General features: G+C 48.8%; 4 protein-coding genes across 6 annotated transcripts; 2 read left to right on the top strand and 2 right to left on the bottom strand.

The window, feature by feature from the left end:
- The first annotated feature begins 8 nt into the window (after window positions 1-8).
- Window positions 9-2,756, top strand: BUD31 (BUD31 homolog). 3 transcript variants are annotated; one of them, XM_065031389.1, is made up of 5 exons: window positions 9-222; window positions 1,117-1,293; window positions 1,654-1,776; window positions 1,984-2,150; window positions 2,488-2,756. In XM_065031389.1, the coding sequence occupies exons 2-5, from the start codon at window positions 1,200-1,202 to the stop codon at window positions 2,536-2,538; spliced, it is 435 nt and encodes a 144-aa protein (XP_064887461.1). In that variant the 5' UTR covers window positions 9-222; window positions 1,117-1,199; the 3' UTR covers window positions 2,539-2,756. The 3 variants fall into 3 exon arrangements, with proteins under 3 accessions (XP_064887461.1, XP_064887463.1, XP_005504554.1); XM_065031391.1 differs by having other exon boundaries at window positions 16-39; XM_005504497.3 differs by having other exon boundaries at window positions 212-593.
- A 494-nt stretch (window positions 2,757-3,250) lies between these two features.
- Window positions 3,251-7,869, bottom strand: PTCD1 (pentatricopeptide repeat domain 1). Its single transcript, XM_021290345.2, has 8 exons — window positions 7,402-7,869; window positions 7,025-7,165; window positions 6,610-6,828; window positions 5,919-6,020; window positions 4,893-5,651; window positions 4,528-4,644; window positions 3,772-3,954; window positions 3,251-3,592 (listed from the first exon to the last, which is right to left on the bottom strand). The coding sequence occupies exons 1-8, from the start codon at window positions 7,807-7,809 to the stop codon at window positions 3,416-3,418; spliced, it is 2,106 nt and encodes a 701-aa protein (XP_021146020.2). The 5' UTR covers window positions 7,810-7,869; the 3' UTR covers window positions 3,251-3,415.
- Window positions 7,870-7,981: 112 nt separating this feature from the next.
- On the top strand, window positions 7,982-14,904 carry CPSF4 (cleavage and polyadenylation specific factor 4). Its single transcript, XM_065031386.1, has 8 exons — window positions 7,982-8,257; window positions 9,589-9,639; window positions 10,127-10,279; window positions 11,055-11,150; window positions 11,303-11,396; window positions 11,833-11,905; window positions 12,560-12,652; window positions 13,688-14,904. The coding sequence occupies exons 1-8, from the start codon at window positions 8,155-8,157 to the stop codon at window positions 13,754-13,756; spliced, it is 732 nt and encodes a 243-aa protein (XP_064887458.1). The 5' UTR covers window positions 7,982-8,154; the 3' UTR covers window positions 13,757-14,904.
- A 1,329-nt stretch (window positions 14,905-16,233) lies between these two features.
- ATP5MF (ATP synthase membrane subunit f) lies at window positions 16,234-17,999 on the bottom strand. Its single transcript, XM_005504496.3, has 4 exons — window positions 17,876-17,999; window positions 17,687-17,794; window positions 16,749-16,865; window positions 16,234-16,391 (listed from the first exon to the last, which is right to left on the bottom strand). Exons 1-4 carry the CDS (start codon window positions 17,889-17,891, stop codon window positions 16,363-16,365), a joined length of 270 nt encoding a protein of 89 aa, XP_005504553.1. The 5' UTR covers window positions 17,892-17,999; the 3' UTR covers window positions 16,234-16,362.
- Between the last annotated feature and the right edge of the window lie 3,777 nt (window positions 18,000-21,776).

Genomic DNA, 21,776 nt, shown 5'->3' with positions numbered 1-21,776 from the left:
GTCCCTCGGCAGGGGACAGAGGGGCCGCTTCATCTCCCGGTGGACCGCGCTTTTCTTGTTGTTCCGATCGAGGCGGGGACGCGCGCGGCGCGGGGGGGGGGGAGTTCTTTCAGGCACTGCGGCGGGCACCTCGGCGGGGCGGGGTCACGTGGAGGGCCGGGGGGAAAGTCCCCGCGGGTGACGGCGGCGGCGACGCGGAAGCGGCGGCTGCGGCCCTGGCAGGTGAGAAGTACCGGGACCGGCAAAACGGACCGAGCTCCGGCGAGTCCCGGGAGCCGCCCCGGGGCCGGGCCGGGCGGTCCCGTCCGGTGCTGTCCGGGTTTTCGGCAGGAGCTGGCGGAAGTTGTCTGTTCAGGGTCCCGGGGTGGGGGCGGGGCAGGTCTCGCCTCACTTTGCTGAGGAGAAAAAATGGTTTAATGTGGGATGGCGGATGCAGCGCTGACCCCGGGGCCACATTGGGAGAGATTTTATGTTTTTCCACTGTAGTCGGCGCTGGGGAGGCCAGTCCTCGAATCCTGGGGTCAATTTTGGGCCCCTGACAACAAAAGAGACCTTGAGGTGCTGGAGCGACTTGAGAGAAGGGAACGGAGCTGGTGAGGGGCTGGAGCACAAGTGTGATGGAGACTGAGGGACCTGGGGGGTTCAGCTGGAGAACAGGAGCTGAGGGGAGACCTTCTGATCTCTGAACTGCCTGAAAGGAGCTTGGAGCCAGGGGGGTCGGGCTCTGCTCCCCAGGAACAAGCACCAGGAGCAGAGGAAACGGCCTCAAGTTGCACCAGGGGAGGTTGAGGTTGGATGTGGGAACAATTTCTTCCCCAAAGGGCTGTGGGGCACTGGAACAGGCTGCCCAGGGCAGTGCTGGAGTCACCATCCCTGGAGGGTTGGACAGATGCATAGATGACGTTCTTAGGGACATGGTTTAGTGCTAGATTTAGATTCTGGTTTGACTTGATGGTCTTTAGAGTCTGTTCCAACTACAGTAATTCAGTGATTCCTTCATGAGCTCTATAAAGCCCATTTTTTATCATCAAAGTGGAAAATAACAAAGGGGCACAGAAATCTTAGCAGAAACATCTCCAACAACTGTTCCTCTTTTGTTATTATTTTTTTTTCCAGTGGTTCTCAGGACTTTGAAGCACCCGCAGGTTTGATTTTAGGCACACCCTCGTTCCCTCGCCTTTTGCCTTTTTTCTGACGTGATGCCCAAAGTGAAGCGGAGCAGGAAGCCTCCTCCGGATGGCTGGGAGCTGATTGAGCCGACACTGGATGAGCTGGATCAGAAGATGAGAGAAGGTAGAGCTGGGTGTTGGCACAGATGTGTCCCTGAAGCAATTGCATCCTGAACCGCTCCAGGAAGCGCAGCTTCCCCTGCAGATGTAAACTGACCACTGGTAGTTCTCGTTTGTGCTGTTGCTCTCATCTGACGAGCCAGGGCAACCGTGAAGCCACTGGCCTCATCCCCACTGCACTTCTCTTTATGTTTTCGTTTCCTAAGAGCTGTTCTAGCTCAGGTGACTTTCGTTTGTATCTTTGCCCACTAAACTTGGCCTTATCTCTACAAGGTATTAAAGTTATGAACGTTTTTGGAATGGTTCATTGCAAAGCGATTAAGGAAATAACGTTATCAGTTATGGTGTTTGTGTTCCCTCCCAGCGGAGACAGAGCCTCACGAAGGGAAGAGGAAAGTGGAATCGCTTTGGCCCATCTTCAGAATTCACCACCAGAAGACACGTTACATCTTTGATCTCTTCTATAAAAGAAAAGCCATCAGCAGAGGTGAGGAGTGCAGAGGCTTTACCCTGGGCAGGGAGCAGGATGTCCAGTGGCGCTGGTGGGAAGGGTTGGGTTTCTGGGCAGGGAAGGTGGAGGGAAGGCTGGCAGCTGCCTGGCTTTAACTCCTAGTTACTACAGCTTGTAATTCCCATTAGCGAGTCTTCTAACACTTCCCGGGAGCTACTCATGATGGTGTCTGCCCCTCTGCAGAGCTCTATGAGTACTGCATCAAGGAAGGATACGCTGACAAAAACCTGATTGCAAAGTGGAAGAAGCAGGGTTACGAGAACCTCTGCTGCCTGCGCTGTATCCAGACACGCGACACCAACTTCGGAACCAACTGCATCTGCAGGGTCCCCAAAAGCAAACTGGAAGTGGTAAGAGTTTATCCGCTTCTTCCTCCACATGTCCAGCCCCTTGCAGCACCCGCTGTAACTCCTCCCAGCGCAGGGTGAGCAGAGGAGGTTGTGCTGGGAGTTGCCTCTACTTCTAATGCTTTATATCGTTGCTGGTAGAGTTGGTATCTTGTTGGTTCTAAAGTTACTGTCAGCTTTGGCTTGCAGTGGTTTAAAGTCATTAAAGTACGGGAAACAGCAGAAAAGCAGATGGTAGAAACGCTCTCCACGCAGCCCCATTCCCAGCCTCGAGGCCGGAGCGCGCTGCTCTGTCTGCTTGTGGGGCTCAGCTGAAATTCCCTCGTGTTTTGTTTTCCAGGGGAGAATCATCGAGTGCACCCACTGCGGCTGCAGAGGCTGTTCTGGGTGAAGCCTTTCGCCATAAAGCTACTTTTTGAACTCTGGACATCATTCGACCCATCGGACTGTTGGTGCAGTTATAGACACCATCTGCAGGATTGGATATTTCTGTATAACAGTTAAAACAGCTACAAATTCACCAGGATTGTATAGACAATGGTGGTTGTTTTGGAGTAGGTTTTGTGTAGCCGTTTATTTTAAAATAAAGTCTGCCTTCTTGAGAGAGCAGCACAGGCTTCTGGCAAAACATTTATATTCCTGTTGGATGTGTTTCGGTTGGCTTGGTTGAAGGTTGTGCTGCATATTGTGAGGTTGTTCTAAATGTGGATGTTTGTTTTATTTAAACCAGCTTTTTCCCCCCTCTTTCTCAAATAACTGAATTTAAAAGGTTGTGTGAAAAGGAAATAAGACAGCTCTCAAAATTCCACTCATGATTTAAGCTCTCCCCTGATCTCATATAGAAGGAAGTTAAATTGCACTGGAACACTCTGCTCCAGTTTATAACTGGAATTAGTGTGAAGATGCAGTCAGGAATTCCAGCAATCTGGGACAGTTTGTGTGGTCAGCGCCCAAATTAACAGAGAACATGGGAAAGAGACAAAACCAGCACTGAGCTAAACCCCTGTTCCACCTGATTTTGCTTCTCCCTTATTTAGCACAGGGTTTCTTAAACTACAGCCTGTCTAATCCTCCGTGGCTTAAGGAAATTCACTGAAAATGTATTTGCTTCTCCTTCAAACATAGGACAAGTCTTTTATTATGTAGTCACCAACAGAACTTGAGCTCATGAAAATACAAAGCAGCTCTACAACAAGACAGTTCAAGAAAGATAATTCCAAGTTCTTCCAGCCCAAGGAAGATGTGGGAGTTCAGCGTCCTGCTCGCTGCTACTTGTGCCCTGGCTGCTCCTGCACATCCTCTTCATTTTTGTCATCTGCAGGTTTTGCTGTTCTGTATTTTGCCCAGGGGTGGGGCGTCTCCTCTCCTGCCATTACCTTTAACCACCGATAGTAGTAGCCACGGAAACCATCAATTTTCTCCAGGTATGTGTTCTTCGACTTATACTGCAAAGAGAAATGCAACAAAACAAGTTTCTATTACAAAACAAACAAAAAATGCTCAAGGAACTGTCAGCCAGATCAGACAAACCCAAAAGAAGATGATGTTGCAGAAATCTGCTTTCCCCTCCCTCACTGGCGTCATCCATGTTGCCTTCACGCTCTAACTGGTCTTGGCTACCTACCCTGTCAAATTTTGGAGGGTACTGCGCCGCGAACTCCAGCTGGCGGATGATAACTTCATTGGGAGGCACCTGGTTGTTCCTCATGTCCCGCAGGATCTCTGTGAGGTACCGGTAATCCAGCTGCCTCACGGCACCAGCGATCAGGGTGCTGTAGATGTACTTGTTGGGAGTGACTCCAGACCTCTGCAAACAACAAATGCTACAGTTAAACTTCTGGAAATCCTGTGTCAATTGGCACAAGAAGAAGGAAAAGGCACAGAGGCGCTTCTTACATAAGGACCAAGGCTCTCACTCCCTTCAGGGAGGTTGAGGTTGGATGTGGGAACAATTTCTTCCCCAAAGGGCTGTTGGGCATTGGAACAGGCTGCCCAGGGCAGTGCTGGAGTCACCATCCCTGGAGGGGTGAACAGACGGAGATGAGGTTCTCAGGGACATGGGGCAGTGCCAGGGGTGGGTTAATGGTTGGACTCTATGATCTTGAGGGTCTCTTCCAACCAAAATGTTTCTGTGATTTGCTGGTGCCAGCACAGCCCTTCCTGTGAGCCCTCTCCTGTCTCAGCACAGACACAGGACAGACACTGCAGTTGGCACCTTCTCTGCAGTTGCATATTTTTGGAATGAGAAAACAACCACTCACCACAGAAACCTCAGTAGATCTTTCTAGAAGCATTAATACTTCACTCTGCCACCTCCTGCAGCTCAAACCCCATGCAGCAGAGGGTTTTTTTTTTTTATTATTACTATTATTATTATTACCTTTAAATCTGACAGTAACTGCAGCCCATCCTTCTCTTGGTGGCAAGCAATTGCCAAGTTACAAAACGTCTGGAGGTTTGGTGACAGTCCCCTCTTCACCAGAGCTGGCAGCACGCTCTGCAAGACACAAGTGTTGACATCAGTTCCTATAAAGTCTCCCTGTAGCTTTCCAAATGGAGCTGAAGGTGCTAGAATAGAATCCACAGCTACTTATAAATTAACCTGAGCACGGGCTTGTGGAAAACAGCATGAGATTTACAGTTTCTGTTGTGGATAGAGGAACAGGTCTCACAGTGAAACACAGGTAACGCTGGAGGCCAGGGACAAGGAGATGGTGACAGGGCTGGTGCTGAGTTTGTCCTCACCTTTGCTCCTTCTAGGTCTCCCTGTTTACTTTTCTTCCTTATTAAAGTGTTAAAGAAAGTCACGTCTACTTTCACTTTATGCTTATCTAGGAGTGCCAGCAATGAGGACTCCGAGGGGCTCTGGGGTTCCACCAGCTCAGCCAGTAATGTAAACGTTTTAATGTTAGGTTCCGCGTTGTCCTCTTCCATTTTACTCAAGAAGCCCTCCACATCCCCCATCAGAGCCAGGCGATGGGACGGTGTGGCCACTGTCCCCAAGGAAACCATGGCTGCGTTGTGCATCTGGGAATCCAGCAAGTTGGGCAGGTTGCAGAAATGCAGCTTTTGCTGTAGGTGCATTTGTTCCTGCTCCATCCTGTTCTGCTCTCTCCTCATCAGCGCTCCGGTTCTGCTGGGAGCTCCGCCAGGGCCGTCGAGAGCCGCTGGTTCTGTTTCAGCCCAATTCCCGTCTTTATTTTGTTGCTGGATCAGTTCATTAGGCTGCACTGAACTCTCCCAAAATATTTGCTTTTCCATAGCTTCCACATCCAGCTGGACAGCAGCTGTGCTCTCTGATCCCTTCTTCCTCTGACTTTTCACCTTTTCCTTCTGCCTCCTGGCTGCGAGCCGTAGCTGAGGCGAGTTCTCACAGGTGGGTCTGAGCAGGAGTTCGGAAGCCACGACCGGATCCCCTATTCCACAGTCTCTTGCAGCACGAAGCATCAAATTGTACGTGTGGCTGTCAGCCTTGATTCCAAACTTAGTCATTTGTCTCCAAACCTGAAGAGAGGAAGGTGAACACTAGATGTGATATTAAATAAGTAACAAGAACACTTCTAGCAGGTTGTAAGCATTTCTGTTGTACCCAGTGTTACGGTATCTACTTACAGATAAGAAACGAGTTTACAGCATGACAAGGTTTAGTTTACAGAACTTCTCCCAGGAGGAGCTGAATTCCCCCTGCTTCATCAGCTCTGAGCTGATGACGAGTGACAAGTTACAACACAGAAACACTTTTTCCTCCCCACTGCAAACATGAGGACAAACCTGTAAGGCGTAACGGAAGCCACTTTCACTGTCCTTGATGCAGCTCATGAGAAGGAAGCTGAAAGTCTTGGCTGTGGGAATGTGACCCTTATGCACAATTTCCTAAAAGAGCAGAGAGAGCGTTAAACTTCCCAGTTACCCAAACAGTCCATCACTTCTGGTTGCGAAGCTCAACACAGCTGTTGTCTTCTGGGTGTAGAGCACCAACAAAGCACAGGGTGAACTTGGCACTGTGAGCAGAATGATGGCTCCAGGAGAAAAAGCGCCCTGAAACACTGGTGTAGATCCCAGCTTCTCCCTGATGGAAGCTACAGGAATTTGAGGGCAGGAACAGCTGCTCCCAGACTGGCCCTTCTGAGGAGCTGCTATAAGAAGAGCTGTGTATCGATATATGGGTGTTTAAAATGAAGGATGGAGACAGACACAGAGCTGTGAACTCCATAAAAACTTTGTTCATGAAGTCTTTAACGCACCTGGCCAGAGTTTTAAAGCCAACTTCTGCAGCCTTTTATGTACTTCTACGTACCAAGACTATTTCATTGTATGAGACCAAGGATCAATGAAACATAAACACGAGACCTGTAATCACTTCTGCTGGAAATTAAATCAAAAAAGTCTATGCAATGTGGCAACTTCCAGGAGCTTTAACCAGAGCAGACTATGCTTAATACAAGAGAAGTCACATCTTTACCTTTAGTACATCCAAGCACATCCTGAGGTCGGAGCAGAGGGCACAGACCTTCAGCAGCGCGTGGTACGTGATCAGGTTCAGCTGCTCGTTTTTGCTCTGGAGCTGCTGCCGTAACTGCAGAGCGCTCTGCAGCCCCGAGTCCTTCCACGGGGATTCGGCGCAGGCGTTGAACAGGGCTGTGTAAGTGGCCTCGCTGGGAGTCAAGCCTCGTTTTTTCATCTGAGGGAAGAAAAGAATTGGAAACAGCTTTTAGGAAAGGAATTCTAGAATCCCTTGTTTTTAAGAGTTTCAGGTTAAGAAGATGGAAATGATAACTCAAAGGCATTTTAGAGAAAAAGTAACGTGACCAGACGCTTGAAACAGTTTTAGCTTAGAAAACGTAATGAAGGTTTGAGAGGAGAGAACGTGAACCTACATCATTGTAGAGCCTGAATGCCTTTTTCACGTAGCCAACCCTGCCACAGCCACCAATTAGAACCGTGTAATTACTTTCTGTCGGCTGTACACGCTCTTCCTTCAGCATCTGCACCTCAAACAGCTCCAGAGCCTCTGCTAGCTGCAGGGAAGAGGAAAATCCATGATGAGGCAGCAACAGAATCGATTACAGTAGATATTAATATGCACAGCAGTGGGCAGGTTGTGGTAGAAAGGACAGAGCGTGGGATTCCTCACAAATTCTTACTTTCTGTAAAGACACTAAGTGACAGGATGATACCAATGGTGCAAAGTTGCATTATTTTATCGACACTGTTAAAAACAAAACAAAACAGAAGGGAAGAACCAGGACCAAACCTTGTCATCCTTGATGAGGGCTTTGCATTGCAAGAAGTACCAGTACGGGCTGTTCTTGGGTCCCCACCGGGGTTTTCTTTCTGGTTCATCCTCCCCCTCATCTTGAAGCTTCAAATCCTTAAACCGTGACGTGGTTTTATGATAATATTTCCTAGAAGAAAACCTATTTGACAGCGTCCCGAACTCCACATCTTCATCGTCGTCATCCTCCTCCTCACCAACAGCTTCGGCGCAGCCGCTGCCCTCGATCTCCCTCAGGCCGCCACCGGCCGCCTGTGAGAAGCTGAGCGGCCTCCAGCCCGGCAGCGCACACCGGGGAGGCAGCGGGGGCTGCGTGGGGGCTGCCCACCGCCGGAGCGCGGAGCGGGCCCAGCGGCAGGGCGGGACGAGCAGCCGCAGGGTCCCCATGTGTCACCGGTACCGGGGCGGGAACCGCTCCCGCTCCGCCCGCCTCAGCCGCGGCGCCTGCGCGGGCGGAAGGGGCGGGGCCTTGCGCGGACGACGCTCTCTGATTGGCGGAGGCGCGCGCGCTGCCCGCTGGGCTCGGAGGTCGGCGGTGACTCCCGGCATTCCGCGGGCGGGCGGCGCGGGGCGGCGAGGAGCTGCCGCCGCCGCCTCCCCTCACCTCAGGCGCTGCCGGCGCGGAGCGGAGCGGGCAGGGCCGGGCCAGCCCGGGCCCGGCCGCCCGCTGCCCCCCCACCCCCCACCATCCCCCCCCTTCCCTCCCGCCTCCGCCGCCCCCCGGCCGCCACCATGCAGGAGCTCATCGCCAGCGTGGACCACATCAAGTTCGACCTAGAGGTGGCCGTGGAGCAGCAGCTGGGGGCGCAGCCGCTGCCCTTCCCCGGCATGGACAGTGCGTGCGGGCAGCGAGCGCGGAGCGGCCCCGTCCGCCCCGCGGGGCTGGGGCCGAGTCGGGGCTCCCGGCCGGGACGAGCCCGGGGGTGGGAGGGAAGGAGGGGGGTTCCCCAGGTCTGAGCGCCTTGTTCTGGTCTTGTCCTTAGATCCACCCAGCTCCGGCTTTCCCTGTGACGCTTGTGTCTTAATCCAGGTGGTGTTCTTTCCCGCTTAATGAAAGGTGTAGTTAGTACCCAGCGAGTCCGGAAAATAAAAGTTGAGGCAGTATTGTGAATAAACATCACTTTCCTGCGCAGAACATTATTTTTATTTAGGGCGATGAGGCTGGTGTGGGGTCTGGAGCACAAGTGTGATGGAGCGGCTGAGGGACCTGGGGGTTCAGCTGGAGAACAGGAGCTGAGGGGAGACCTTCTGATCTCTGAACTGCCTGAAAGGAGCTTGGAGCCAGGGGGGTCGGGCTCTGCTCCCCAGGAACAAGCGCCAGGAGCAGAGGAAACGGCCTCAAGTTGCGCCAGGGGAGGTTGAGGTTGGATGTGGGAACAATTTCTTCCCCAAAGGGCTGTGGGGCATTGGAACAGGCTGCCCAGGGCAGTGCTGGAGTCACCATCCCTGGAGGGGTGAACAGACATGGAGATGAGGTTCTCAGGGACATGGAGCAGTGCCAGGGGTGGGGAAACAGTTGGACTCGATGATCTTGAGGGTCTTTTCCAACCAAAATGATTCTATGCTTATTTCTTTTATTCACTTTTGATAGATGAGGCGTTTTGGTGGCAGGGAGAATTAATCTTTGGGCATACCCATGGCCTGGTCTCTAAACCTTTTCCTTCAGTCTAATAATCTGACACAGTCTCAGGAGACTCATAGTTTGCTGAAATTTTCTAGCAGGGCTACTAAATGCGTGTTTTAACTCTGTTGAATGTTGTGGTACCTGTTGGTCAGGATCAGCAAGGGATAACACACTAATGGTTGTTTCAGACTGTTCATGTCAAGTAATATAAGGAGTTGTCAGGAGTGTAAATGTGAGGTTCACTGACATGATTGACCTAACAGCAGAGGAAGACCCAGTCAATAAAACCTAAATACCTGAAAAGTAAAACGAGCACCACCAGACCTCTGCAGTTTCCCCTTGGTGTTCTCCAAGAAGAACACAGATATTTGTGATGGCCAGACTTGAACAAGGAACTTGTGCGGAAAAGTAAATTCCCCAAACCAAAACGCTGCTTTTCTTTTGGTGTTGAGGACCAGGTTGTCTTTCTGGAGAAGGAAGTATTTTAAAAGTTACCACAAGACTTTGTTAAAATTAATTATTTTTCTTTGTTCTCTCCACAGAATCAGGTGCAGCTGTCTGTGAATTTTTTTTAAAAGCGGCCTGTGGGAAAGGCAAGTAATATTTCCGATACAATAATACTCATGGGGATGGAGGGGAGGAAACTTGATTTTCTAGCACTATCTGTAGTACTCTTGTTTTCTCTAAAGATGAGGGGATGACCTCTTAATAGGTAGAGGATAAAACTGAAGGATGTTGGAGTAACTGCAGCAATTGTGAAAGAATGGTATTTTTTTAAGCAGTTTGGAGGTGAATAAGCAAAGCTGCCCCATGGAGCCCTTGCTATGGATGTGGCTGTATTAGTTGCTGGGGGTTGTGGTTGCCAGGATTAGGAGCTGGAGACTACATTGTGGAACTCATTAGAGTGTAACATAAGACTTGTCCCAAGTCCTTGTTGCCACTAAAGGCCAAATTAATAAGACAAGTGATGCCTTCTGAAACCCCTCTTACAGAGGGGGACAAAGTGTTGCTCTGTGCCTTCTTGTGTCGCAGATTTTAATTGTTCCTCTTTTCCCTTCTCCTTGCCCCATCCTTCCACAGGAGGCATGTGCCCGTTCCGACACATCAGCGGGGAAAAGACTGTTGTTTGCAAACACTGGCTACGAGGACTGTGCAAAAAGGGAGACCAGTGCGAGTTTCTGCACGAGTATGACATGACCAAGATGCCCGAGTGTTACTTCTACTCCAAATTTGGTAAGGGGTGTTGTAGCTCCTACTTAGCGTTCCTTCCTGGCATGGGCGTCTGGTGAAGAGGACCCTGGTACATTGCTCTCATCTGTCTTCAGAGCGTTGCAGTTCTTCTGTGTCCAATAATATTGTTAAATTGTACTTTTTCAGATCCGCTTAGTCCTTCACCTTATTATCTCTCTAAATTTGTGATGTATCATAGATATCTTCTCTCTCAAGAGCTTGTCCCTTGGGGGAAGAGGGGGGAAGTTCAAGTTTTTACTGGGTTTTACACCTTGCTTTGGGTATGAGATGAATAGGCTGAGCAGTTGATCTTTGCATGACTCTTATTTTTGGGGAGCTGATGAGCAGCAGAGGGCAAGGGGGTGCAAAACTTTTATGCACTTGCTTTCCAGCTCTGGAGATCTGGACATAATGATGCAACTTGCTGTCAGGAACTTACAGTCTTGTAGGTTTCCTTGGATTGAGGTTAGTGCGCAATTTGTAGTTTCTCCACACTTCTGGTGCACTAAATGTTTGGTTTTTGTTATCATGACTGCTCTTTCCAATTTAGTTTCCGCATTGTTTTTAAAAGCACACATAAATAATCCAGTCTGGTAGAACTTTACTCACCGGAGGTGAGTCCTTGGTGGTTTTCATCTAGGTTAAGGCAGGCAGTTGTGCCTGAACTTAAAAATGTTGGGAACAGCTTTGTGGGAGCTACGTTCCAGGTAATGTTTTGAGAGTCGTTTGATCTCGAAGCTGCACAATTGACTAAGAAGTCTGTTTGCCTTTGATACAGGGGAATGCAGTAACAAAGAATGTCCGTTCTTGCACATCGACCCGGAATCTAAGATCAAGGACTGTCCCTGGTATGACAGAGGCTTCTGTAAACATGGTATGTACGTCGCAGAGCTGCTGCATCTGCGGCTCTAAATCAAGGGTAGGGCATTGCTATTCTTTCTTTGCGTTATCTGCTTGTGTACCTGCTACTACTGAGTACTGGGGTACATGTATGTGGAATATGACCCACTGGGTTTTGTGTTGCAGGTCCCCTCTGCAGACACCGGCACACTCGAAGAGTCATTTGTGTGAATTACCTTGTAGGATTCTGTCCGGAGGGGCCCACCTGTAAATTCATGCAGTGAGTACGCTTCCAGGCTTCTCCTGGGATCTTTGTCATCCCGTAGGTGTAAAACGAGGCTGCTCCAGTGCTTCTCAGTGGCTTTGGAGGTTGGGCTGATGTTTGGTTTGTTGTACAGATTTGAGGATATGGGGCAGGGAGTTATTAACACCAGTAAGTGGTGATCAGGTGCTATCAGTGTGGTGGGATCGCGTGGACTTTATTCCAGAAGATTTCACAGCTGGGGTGATACACTAAGTACTGGACTGTCATTTTAGTATACGTAATTGTTTAGCATCAGAATGCAAAGAGAAGTGGGGAAGGGGGAGATCTGTTTCCCATGAGCCGAATTTTAATTGCCTGCAAGTTTATTTTGTTTCGAGTTATTTGACTGAGCTGGTGGTAAAATGTTGGCATATGATTTGAGAATCAGTTTTCCTGTTTCCATCTCAACCAGCCCACGGTTTGAACTGCCAATGGGAACCACAGAGCAACCACCGCTGCCTCAGCCGACACAGACCCAGCAAAAGGTACGCGATTCCCCTACCCCCCGCACGCCCGCCCTCGGAGCGTTTCCCACGAGCTTTACCAGAGAGTGTGTTGTCCTGTGGTCAGAACTGCACACTTGAGCTCTTGGTTTGCTGGAAAGCCTTGGAGAAATAGTCACTGAATGAGGGAAAACCTTCCTATTTTACAATAGAGTGTGATATTTTTTTCATAATGAAGTATTTGCAGACAAACCCTAATAAACTGCAAAGCGTGGTCCCTTCTGAGTGCCACTATAGTGGTGAAATTCCTACAATTGCTCCAACTTTACATGGAGATTGAGTCACAGAACACTCCCACATTACATAGAAGTGCATCATACATGGTTGGACAGCAAGCTGCCAGTTTTTGTAATCTGTGTGACATGTCTCAGTGCTGGCAATGATATTTTAGCAGCCTAAACCTACTCTCTAAATCTGCTTTCTGGAGAAAAGCAGGATCGCTGGGCTTTGTAAGCCTCAGCGCTTGATTTCTTCTCTCTGGTGCTCCAGCTGGCAGAGCACCCACACACAGATCTGGAGGAAAATTGATCATTTGATATGTGGGGTGCTCCTTTTCCCTTCTTAACAAAATAACAACCAGAAAGGCCTTTATCCTTGATGCACTTAACGAGTCAGAACTCTTCTCCTAACCAACAGAGGACACCTCAAGTCATTGGAGTCATGCAGTCACAAAATAACAACACTGGGAACAGAGGACCCCGGCCGCTGGAACAGGTCACCTGCTACAAGGTAATTCAGAGGGGAGGGACACGGAGGGAGAGCAGAGCGTGGATTTAAGAAGTTCAGCATGCACTCACCTGGACTACGTTACAAAATAAGAGCTAATATTAGTTTTGTCCCGTGAATTAAGTTGCTTATACTTTGTGATTTTTAGAAAGATTTGCTTCTCTGTTAGCGTGGAAGGTCCTTGTTCAAAACTTGAATATGCAAAGACCTTTTGGTATTTCAGCTGTAAATGCACCTCGTTGCTGTCACACCAAGGAAAGAGTTATTCACTGCGGTTGCTCATTGAGGAGCATTGGTAAAGCTTTTGACTCAATCAAATTCCCATCTCTTTATTTTTCCACAAACCCCAACCTTAGCCACTAGGAAAGGGCGAAGAAATCTTCCTGTCCCATCACCTTTGACAGACACATCGTGGTACACGCCAAGTTCTGTGCCTTAGGTGCTTGTTTGGGTAAAAATAATTGTGATTGGACAGGGATATTAAGTAGCTGAATCCATTTCACTGAAACCTTGAATAGGTGCTTATTATTTTAGCTGTAAGTAAATGCCATATCTGGAGAATGCTGTAGCATCAGATACTGATGTTTCTCGCTGGGCTTGAATAGCTTCAAGATGCAAAGTCATGAATGCCTTTGGACTTTTCTCTGTTTAATTCTGAGTAGCCACTCAGGAGAGTCCCCGTGTATCTCTGATGTGGTTTATATCACATGGAGGAGTCATGGAAGCCACAATTATTGAAATTCTCTGTGTATGTTACATCCCTTTTCTGTTTGTGACGGGGCATGGGGAGCGCTGTAATAACATGACACCAGCTTGCTCCCGGCACAGAAGCAGCTTATGCTCCAAGGGATAGAAATAGCCCATAAATCGTGCCCCTTGTGATGACACCGTGTTTCACTTCACCTGCTAAATGCTGCGTGTTCCATACGCGGTGAAAGCTTCCAAATCACAGCAGTTGTCGGCTGCCTTAATAAAGGCAGCTAGAGGAGAAAAAAAGTTGTAACTAAGTAATAATTCCTCTCTCTGTTTCTCTTCTAGTGCGGTGAAAAAGGTCATTATGCCAACAGATGCACCAAAGGACATCTGGCCTTTCTCAGTGGGCAGTGAAAGAGCAGGACGAAGAGTGCGAGCGAGCTGTTAGCACTGAGCAAAGGTTTCTGCCGAGCACTATGTCTTGAACTATTAATCAGGTTGTTTTTTAATGCCATTACTGAAAGAACTGGTCAGAGGCTGGCTGCTGCTAAGCAACGTTTTTGTAATTGTCCACGACTTTTTTTTATGTTTTAACCTTTTTAAAAATAAGATTTTTTGGCCTCCACGTGTTTTCATTGAGCCCTGCTGAAAGGTAGATCTGAAACCAAAATAGATAAAGCGAACCCCTCACCAGTGCAGCGCTCCACGTAAACGCATCTTCCTCCAGTGTTTCTTTAAAGTGTTTTGCCGCTTCTCTTTGGAGAACCTGCAGCGTCTCAGCCCTCCCTGTGGAAGCAGGAAGACTGACTGGGAAAATTAATACTTGAAATTCCCTCCCTTCAGTGCGGAAGCAGGAATTCTGCTGTCCTGTAGCTCTTAAAAAGCAAAAAGTCATGTTCCCAGGTCCAGCCTGTGGTAGTCGCTGAGCTCGTCCCAGCGGCTGATGCCTCCCGTACATCAGGCTGTAAAATTCTTGTCCGCTTGCTTTAGTTCTGTGTTTCTGGCTATACTGAAGGTTAGAAATTAATCTTCTGGGTGAGAACCGATCAAGGGGAGAATAAATTGGCATCTCTGTGGTTCACTAAACAATGAGGAATAATGGTTGTAGGAAAAAAAAATGCATCTGTGCTCATTTTCCATTTGCAAAAAGCGAGGAGGGAAAATGAACACGGCTGGAAGAGCTTTGTCTTGCCCCCGGCATCATCCAGCTCACACAGAGCAGGTATTTCCGTAGCCTGGAGAAAACCAAGAGGTGGAGATGTATATTCTCATGGAACACTGCTTTAAAAAGTGGTGGAGCATTCTTCCGAGAGCAATTTTTCAAGCCAAACCCCACTCATTTTGTGAGACTATTTCAAAAGGGCCAATGACAAAATGTGAATTAAAAAAAAAAAATGCACCTATGATATGAGCCTTATTGATTCTGACCCATCTCTCATTTGCTGACTGCCTTTATACTTTGTTTTTATGGAAATGTAATGATGGAAAAATTTGGCTGTGGATTAATTTTTTGGTTTTCTTTTTTTTTTTAAGAACAAGGTAACATGAGTAGTTTAAGAGAAGTGACTGGAGCCTGTGTTGGTTTGAATGACTGTGATTATTTCACTGTGGAGAGTCAGAGTCACTCAAAAGAGAAGTTTCAGGTTGGAGTGCTGATGGTGTGACAGCCCGTGTCTGCAGAGGCTGAACCGCCAGATGTGCGTCTGCCGGTAACTGCGCACACGGAAAGGGAACCACAGCGCTTCGGTGTGGCCACCTGTTCCCTCTAGCTCAGGGGTTTATGGTCTTCACGACCTGAAGAGATGTTTTCAAAGCTGAAATCCCTCTTGCCACCACTGAAGTTCCCAAGAGATTCTTTATATCCTTGAAAAAGTGTGTGTTTTTTTCTCTCTCTCGATCAGAAAAGGGCACTGTGGGGTGTATGGGGATGTCGAGCCACAGTTAAAGGGTCAGTGGGTCATGTGGTAATGGAGTTACGCTTCCTTCAAGGGGACATCAGCTGGGCCCAAACCCCCATTTATTGTAGTGTCTGTCATAACCTGGGGAGGAGAAAAGCTTTCACGACGGCCAGATAAGCTGCGCGTTTTCCCGTGTCAGAAAGAAGCAGCCCCATTTCACCAGACTCGAGGAAATTGTTTCTAAGGAAATATCTGAGAGGCTCAGATACAAAACTGAGAGATGACCTGTGTGGTAGGTGGGCAAGGCGAGCTCAAGTTAATAACGCTAAGCTTTAAAAAAATGTTTTAAAAGCCATTTATGATTTTTCCCCTAAACATTACTCTGACTGGGCCCAAACCCCCAGATGCTCCTTCATGCTGCATTTGTGCACGTAGCATCTCCTGCTGCATTTCAGTCAAAAAGTGAACTTTTCCTTCAGTTTAACTTCATGGACTTTTGTTTTTTTAAACCTTACACCCATCCAGCTTTTTTTAGTAATGGAAGTACGTAGAGTTCTGATAGAAATGGATTATCAGAGGTGAGAACAATTAGAATCCTAGTGACAGAATGAGAGTTACAGAGCTTACAGCTAAACCGATGCCACCCGAGGCCTCTGCCACAATGGAATACTGCCCAGTGCCTACAGTCCTCAGGTGACAGCCTGAATCACAAACACGTGGCCACACCAAAAAGCCTCTTAAAGTGCGGATACTGTTCTTTCCAATCTAAATATTACATCCTTGCAACTGTACAGAAGCGCCATTAAGAAGCAATTCAGTGCTTTTACTTTTATCAAACAGTTAAAAGAGGAATCAATGGGAACAGTTTCCCCAACTCACGATGATTTCCCAGCCAACCCTGAACTTATCCTCAAGGGGTGAAACTCTTAAGAAAACAACCTCACTTGCAGAGTACAATTAACTGTACAATTAAGTCAGTTATGAGAGTGTCAGTAAGTGTAAAGTGTGCACACTTTATTATTGGTCATAATAGTACAGGTTTTAACGTGAATAGTTCTGACATCATCTATCAGGACAACTGTTCCATTAGCCGGGTCTGCTCAAGAGCTGCACCTTCACTCTTCAGTGGTACCTCCTGTGGCGGTCGTGCTCTGTATCAAAGTAAAACAAGTTAATTTTACTGAGGTCACAAGCAAAAATCACCAGACCTGAAAATACAGTAAAGAAAACACTCTAAAGAAGCCTGAATTTGTAGTTTTTAAGTACTGTCGGGTCACACAGGGACAAGATCTAAGCTTCCTTCATCACCAGAAAAATCTCGGCCATCTGATAACGTACTACAAGCATTCAAGTTCTCTGTGGCTACAAGAAGGCTGCTTGCCCACAGTCCTGGATTCAAGCAGCAACGGTTAGCGCTGTCTTTCATTTTATTTCCAAAAGCAGCAGCAGATTGTTTCTATATCCTCCCAGCTGCACTACGCACATTCAGCCCTTCTGCTTTTACTTACTGATGTGGCTGTAGCTCCAGATGTAGCTGATGACAACGTAACTAGCGAGTAACATGGAGATGCCGCCGAGGCCGCCCTTCCTGACGTTGATGTATTTATTGTAGTATCTGTCATAACCTGGGGAGGAGAAAAGCTTTCACGACGGCCAGATAAGCTGCGCGTTTTCCCGTGTCAGAAAGAAGCAGCCCCATTTCACCAGACTCGAGGAAATTGTTTCTAAGGAAATATCCGAGAGGCTCAGATACAAAACTGAGAGATGACCTGTGTGGTAGGTGGGCAAGGCGAGCTCAAGTTAATAACGCTAAGCTTTAACAAAATGTTTTAAAAGCCATTTATGATTTTTCCCTAAACATTACTCTGACTTTCATGAACTCAAGCCGTTTTAGAATTATCTATTTCTTTCATACTAACATATTTACATTATGCAGACACTGGCATTTTATCTCTTGAGTTTAAATCTACCGGAATGCCATATCTGTATCTACATCAAAGGCCAGTGCTCAAAACTTCTGCCAAGTGATCTATCTATAAGAGCCCTGTGTTCCTTTTTACCATCTTTAGGGATCAATTACATTTTTTTTTTCAATTTACTTGTGATGTTGGGAAACCTTAAGATTTTCAGCAAACAGGTTCTGGAGTCAGGAGTAAGGTCACTGTATTTTCCTTTTTTAAAGACAGAATACTGAAAACAAACCTCTGCTGGATAAAGCCAATACCAGAAACAAATTAACAGATGGGAGAACAAGCCGCTACAGGCGGCACCTTTTTGGGAAAGCACCAAATCGCCCTGAAACAACCTTTGTACCCCTAGACCTCCCCCCGCCAGCCAAGGGCCGCTCCAGCAGCCGGAGATGCTCACGCCCCGATGTGTCCCGCTCCGACCGGAGAAGGGACTCGCCCCCGGGCCCTCCCCGGCCCCGCCGCCCCTCAGCCCTCACCTCTCCGCACGGCCCCCACGATGCCGCCGGGGGTGTAGTCCCTCATGGCCAGCCATGTGGGCAGCTGGCCCAGCTTCACGTCCATCAGCTTCATGTCCTTGAGGGGAACTGCGGTAAAGAAAGAGAGAGAGACGGGCCAGTCAGCGGGCGGGATGGCGGGGCCGGGTCACCTTGTCCCCCCGCACTCACCCGGCGGCTGCGCCATCTTGCCGCTGCTGCTCTGCGCCGCCGCGGGGCACGCCGGGAAGGGACGCGCCGCTGAGGCTCATGGGAGGAAGGGGCGGATGTGGGGAAGCGTTGGCGCCATGCTGGGCGGGTCGCGCTCTCTCTCCACTTTTCCCCAGGGCGGCCCCGCTGTGGAGCTGTTGGTCCTGGTGTCGCCTTGTCCCCGTCCTATCTCATCCCTGGGGAGGGGCGGTTCACCGGTGGGGGCTGCACACGTTGCCTTAGTTGCCACAGGTGCTGCGTTGTGTCCAGTAACTGCTGGCTTGGGCCCCTCAGGACAAGAAAGCCCTTGGGGTGCTGGAGTGAGTTGAGAGAAGGGAACGGAGCTGGTGAGGGGCTGGAGCACAAGTGTGATGGGAGCGGCTGAGGGACTTGGGGGTTCAGCTGGAGAACAGGAGATGAGGGGAGACCTTCTGATCTCTGAACTGCCTGAAAGGAGCTTGGAGCCAGGGGGGTCGGGCTCTGCTCCCCAGGAACAAGCGCCAGGACCAGAGGAAACGGCCTCAAGTTGCGCCAGGGGAGGTTGAGGTTGGATGTGGGGAACAATTTCTTCCCCAAAGGGCTGTGGGGCATTGGAACAGGCTGCCCAGGGCAGTGCTGGAGTCACCATCCCTGGAGGGTTGAACAGACAGAGATGAGGTTCTCAGGGACATGGAGCAGTGCCAGGGGTGGGGAAACAGTTGGACTTGATGATCATAAAGTACTTTTCCAACCCAAATGATTCGGTGATTCTGGGCCGGGGGGGCCCTGCCAGCACGGCAGCCTGAGGGGTTTTCCCTCCCTGTCCCACTCCCACAAGTCTCCTCAGTGCCCGGGACCCTCGTCAGGAGATGCTGGCGCAGTGACACTGGATGGCTCGTGCGGGGTGTCCCGCGCTGTCCAGGCCCTGCCCACACCTGGCGCCATCCCCGCTGTGCGCTGCCAGGTGTCCGGTGCCAGCGCTTGCCAGGGCTGCGGAGGTGAAGACTGAAGAGAACTGAGAGAAAAATCCACAAGTCTTCATCAGCATCGTCACAAGGCTCATCAGTCTGCTGGGGGCTGCTGTCCCACGCGTGGACCATTTCCAGTGTGCTCTGAAGACACTGCAACTCTTTAACACTGTAAATATGCATTCACAGATAGTACACGCTGCAACACACATTTAAATTTGTGAGCTTATATTGTAATGTAAGAAATGAGGGCTTCTCAGACCTCTTCCAGGGGTCACCTGCACTCTCCTGTTGTCTTCTCAAGTGGCTTCCAGGCAAGAGGAGGATTGTTAGGCTGTATTTTTCACAGGGATTAGATGGCAGATGAGTAACATATTGTGTGGGCCCATTTCAGTGCCCACTCGGGGTTTTTCCTTGTGGAAATATACTGTGTTGTATTACAGCTCCTCTGCATGGATGGCAAAGGCAAAAGGAGAGGCTGGGCCTTGGTATGTGGTGGAAATAAACCTGCGTAACCAGAGTGGTGAAAGAGGTCATGTGCAGATAAACACAACTTCTGCCTTCCTGCAATAGGAAAGAGCCACCCAGATTTATTTCAGGTTCCATTTCTGGGGGTTTAGCACCCGCAGGCCCCCAGAAGTGCCACCCTGGGCAGATAGAACACCTGCAGGGCTGGCCGTGGTGGGACAAGGTGGCTTACAGGGGACAGGACTCCAGGAGGTGTCACTCGCACTTAGCAGAACGCAGCTGCGGGGAAGATGCTCTCCAGCAGCCTGACCTCTAGAGGCTTTAAATCCTGTCGTTCGGGTTCATAAAACAGTGTCGGGTTTTGTTGTTGTTGACGGTGCTGAATCTGGAAAGTGAAGTGATGCAGCAGTAACGTGGGAGCAGCCGTCGGCTTCCGACAGCTCAGCCAGGACCCCGGATTTCCTGGAAATTAAATCTCCATCCCATAGCGGGCTGTTCGAATGGATCGGAGGTGATAAAGATGAAATCAAGGATGCTGAAGGGGGCCCACAGGGCAACAGAAACACTAATCTCTACAGCTTTTACTTCTCTTATGTCCCAGTCTTGTTGCACACTCCTTCCTCCAGCCACTGCAGGATTCCTGCGTTATAAACTAACAGGTTTGTGTTACCTGGTATTAAATGAGTCGAGGCACAGGGACCTCTGTTGTCTCCAGATACGGTACCTGGAACACGTCTTACTCAGAGGCTGCTCTCCATGTCCAGCTTCACCCTCTATTTTACTGACATTAATTTATTTACACTGAACAGTGCTCTCTCATAACATGAAAAGCAGAAGGAATAGATTACTGCCTGCTTTTTGTTTTGTTCCTTTGTTTGTTTGTTTTTTCTTCTTATTAACAGCAAGTAGGGTCAGGAAAGCATAGTGCACCTGATCGCTAAGGGAGAGGGTTCCAAATTTAGTCCCTGTTAAATGGGTTTAAAATCGCCTTATTAAATTAGCGTTTGTTTTATTATTGGACTTTGCCAGTAACTGTCATTTTATTGCTGAAGTATCCCCTGATGAACTGCAATGTGGCTTTTTTACAGCACTTGCATAGAAACGTGCTTCAAACTTCCCTCATTCTTGCAAGGCAACCTGTTGTTTTAAACAGGATTACTCATGCAAGGCAGATTAATTCACCACCAGGAAAAAAGCCAGCGGCAGGTGCCTCTTTTGAAGGAGTTCCCCGCAGAGCAGAAGAGCACGTGGAGTCGCTCAGACTTCTTATAGCAAGGGCTGGGGAGATTTAATTTGTTAAGGTAGGAATGAGAGAGCATAAAAAGGATAAATTTCCGTTGCAGTAGGGACAGCAGTGACCTAAACCTTGGCCTGGTAGTGTAAGAGAAGAACAGTTCTGTTGTTTTTGTGCCATCTTACTCCTGAACCCTGCAGGATGAGTTGAATGGTCCCGATGTGCTGGAGGTTTTGCAGGACACATTTCCTCCCCTTGCCTTGTGCTGCTGGCCAAGATTCAGGGTCTTGCTGGGCTGGCGGAGAAATGATGAAGAACGGTATTTCTGATGTGTTTCTGTTGGCTTCCAAGCGTGCTCACCACCCGTCTTTCCTGAGCGCAGAAGCCGTCGTGCGGTTGAACGCCAGTTTTCCTTGCTGCAGACCTGCTCCAGGCAGCAGCATGACCCCAAATCTCTGTTTCTTGTGTTCAGTCCAGGTTTTCTATCAATGATTGTTCAGGCTGTTTGAAGTTTCCGTTCCCCGCCCGTTTCCATCCTCTGTCTTTCTGTCTCCTCTTCCACCTGAACTGTATTGTCCATCCACACGTAACCTTCTTTTCATATCTTGCCCAAAACTGTCCTCCCAGAGCCTTCAGGTACTTGAGCAATTTTCATTGTGGGTGGAAATACATTTAATATCTCCTTCAGCTACTCTAAATAAAAGAATGCAGTTAAACCTACCAGTTTCAAGAAGGTTTAACCCAACCTATAAAAATAAAAGCCTAATGGAGTGTTGCCCTGAGGTTTTCATCTTACTGAAGCCTCCTCTAGAAAATGCTGTGAAGTTTATAAGTAATGGCATGGAAATAATAGGGAGTGCATCATTCAGAACACCCCGAGTATTTTGCAAGAGATGTTGATAGATAGAAGTTTCCTTTTTCTGGTAGCGGCTGTAACACATAACATTGCAGCTTTTGGTCTGAAGGTTTTGTTATGGACTGAAAAGTTAAATAACGCTCTTCACTGAAGGTGCTGAAAAGAAGGAAAAAGCATCACACAACCTCCCTCCGACTGTAGCATCTTAGAGGCTGGGCTCATTTTGTCATTCTCTGTGCCACCCTTTGAAGACTTGGGGTCTCACCGAGGCCTGGGGTGGGTGACACTACGGTGATGTGCAGACATGACAACCATCGGTGTGTAAAGCAGCACAGAGCGGCCTTCAAGAAGGTCAAGAGACGAGGATTTACCTAACTG

This window comes from Columba livia, chromosome 15, assembly GCF_036013475.1.
Source record: "Columba livia isolate bColLiv1 breed racing homer chromosome 15, bColLiv1.pat.W.v2, whole genome shotgun sequence".
Classification (NCBI taxonomy): Eukaryota; Metazoa; Chordata; class Aves; order Columbiformes; family Columbidae; genus Columba; species Columba livia.
Note: the sequence above shows the minus strand (reverse complement) of the source record. Positions and strands in the feature narration are given on the sequence as shown.

Excerpts from the sequence above, each read along its gene's own strand:
- BUD31 (XM_065031389.1), top strand. The coding sequence starts at position 1,200 with ATGCCCAAAGTGAAGCGGAGCAGGAAGCCTCCTCCGGATGGCTGGGAG. Across the intron at positions 1,777-1,983 it reads AAGAAAAGCCATCAGCAGAG|AGCTCTATGAGTACTGCATC; the intron begins GTGAGGAGTGCA and ends GCCCCTCTGCAG. Across the intron at positions 2,151-2,487 it reads CCAAAAGCAAACTGGAAGTG|GGGAGAATCATCGAGTGCAC; the intron begins GTAAGAGTTTAT and ends TTTGTTTTCCAG.
- PTCD1 (XM_021290345.2), bottom strand. The coding sequence starts at position 7,809 with ATGGGGACCCTGCGGCTGCTCGTCCCGCCCTGCCGCTGGGCCCGCTCC. Across the intron at positions 7,166-7,401 it reads CCCTCATCAAGGATGACAAG|CTAGCAGAGGCTCTGGAGCT; the intron begins GTTTGGTCCTGG and ends TCTTCCCTGCAG. Across the intron at positions 6,829-7,024 it reads CATTCAGGCTCTACAATGAT|ATGAAAAAACGAGGCTTGAC; the intron begins GTAGGTTCACGT and ends TTCTTCCCTCAG.
- CPSF4 (XM_065031386.1), top strand. The coding sequence starts at position 8,155 with ATGCAGGAGCTCATCGCCAGCGTGGACCACATCAAGTTCGACCTAGAG. Across the intron at positions 9,640-10,126 it reads AAAAGCGGCCTGTGGGAAAG|GAGGCATGTGCCCGTTCCGA; the intron begins GCAAGTAATATT and ends ATCCTTCCACAG. Across the intron at positions 11,151-11,302 it reads CAGAGGCTTCTGTAAACATG|GTCCCCTCTGCAGACACCGG; the intron begins GTATGTACGTCG and ends TTTGTGTTGCAG.
- ATP5MF (XM_005504496.3), bottom strand. Across the intron at positions 16,866-17,686 it reads CGTGGGGGCCGTGCGGAGAG|GTTATGACAGATACTACAAT; the intron begins GTGAGGGCTGAG and ends TCTCCTCCCCAG. Across the intron at positions 16,392-16,748 it reads CTGGAGCTACAGCCACATCA|AGCACGACCGCCACAGGAGG; the intron begins GTAAGTAAAAGC and ends ACTTTGATACAG.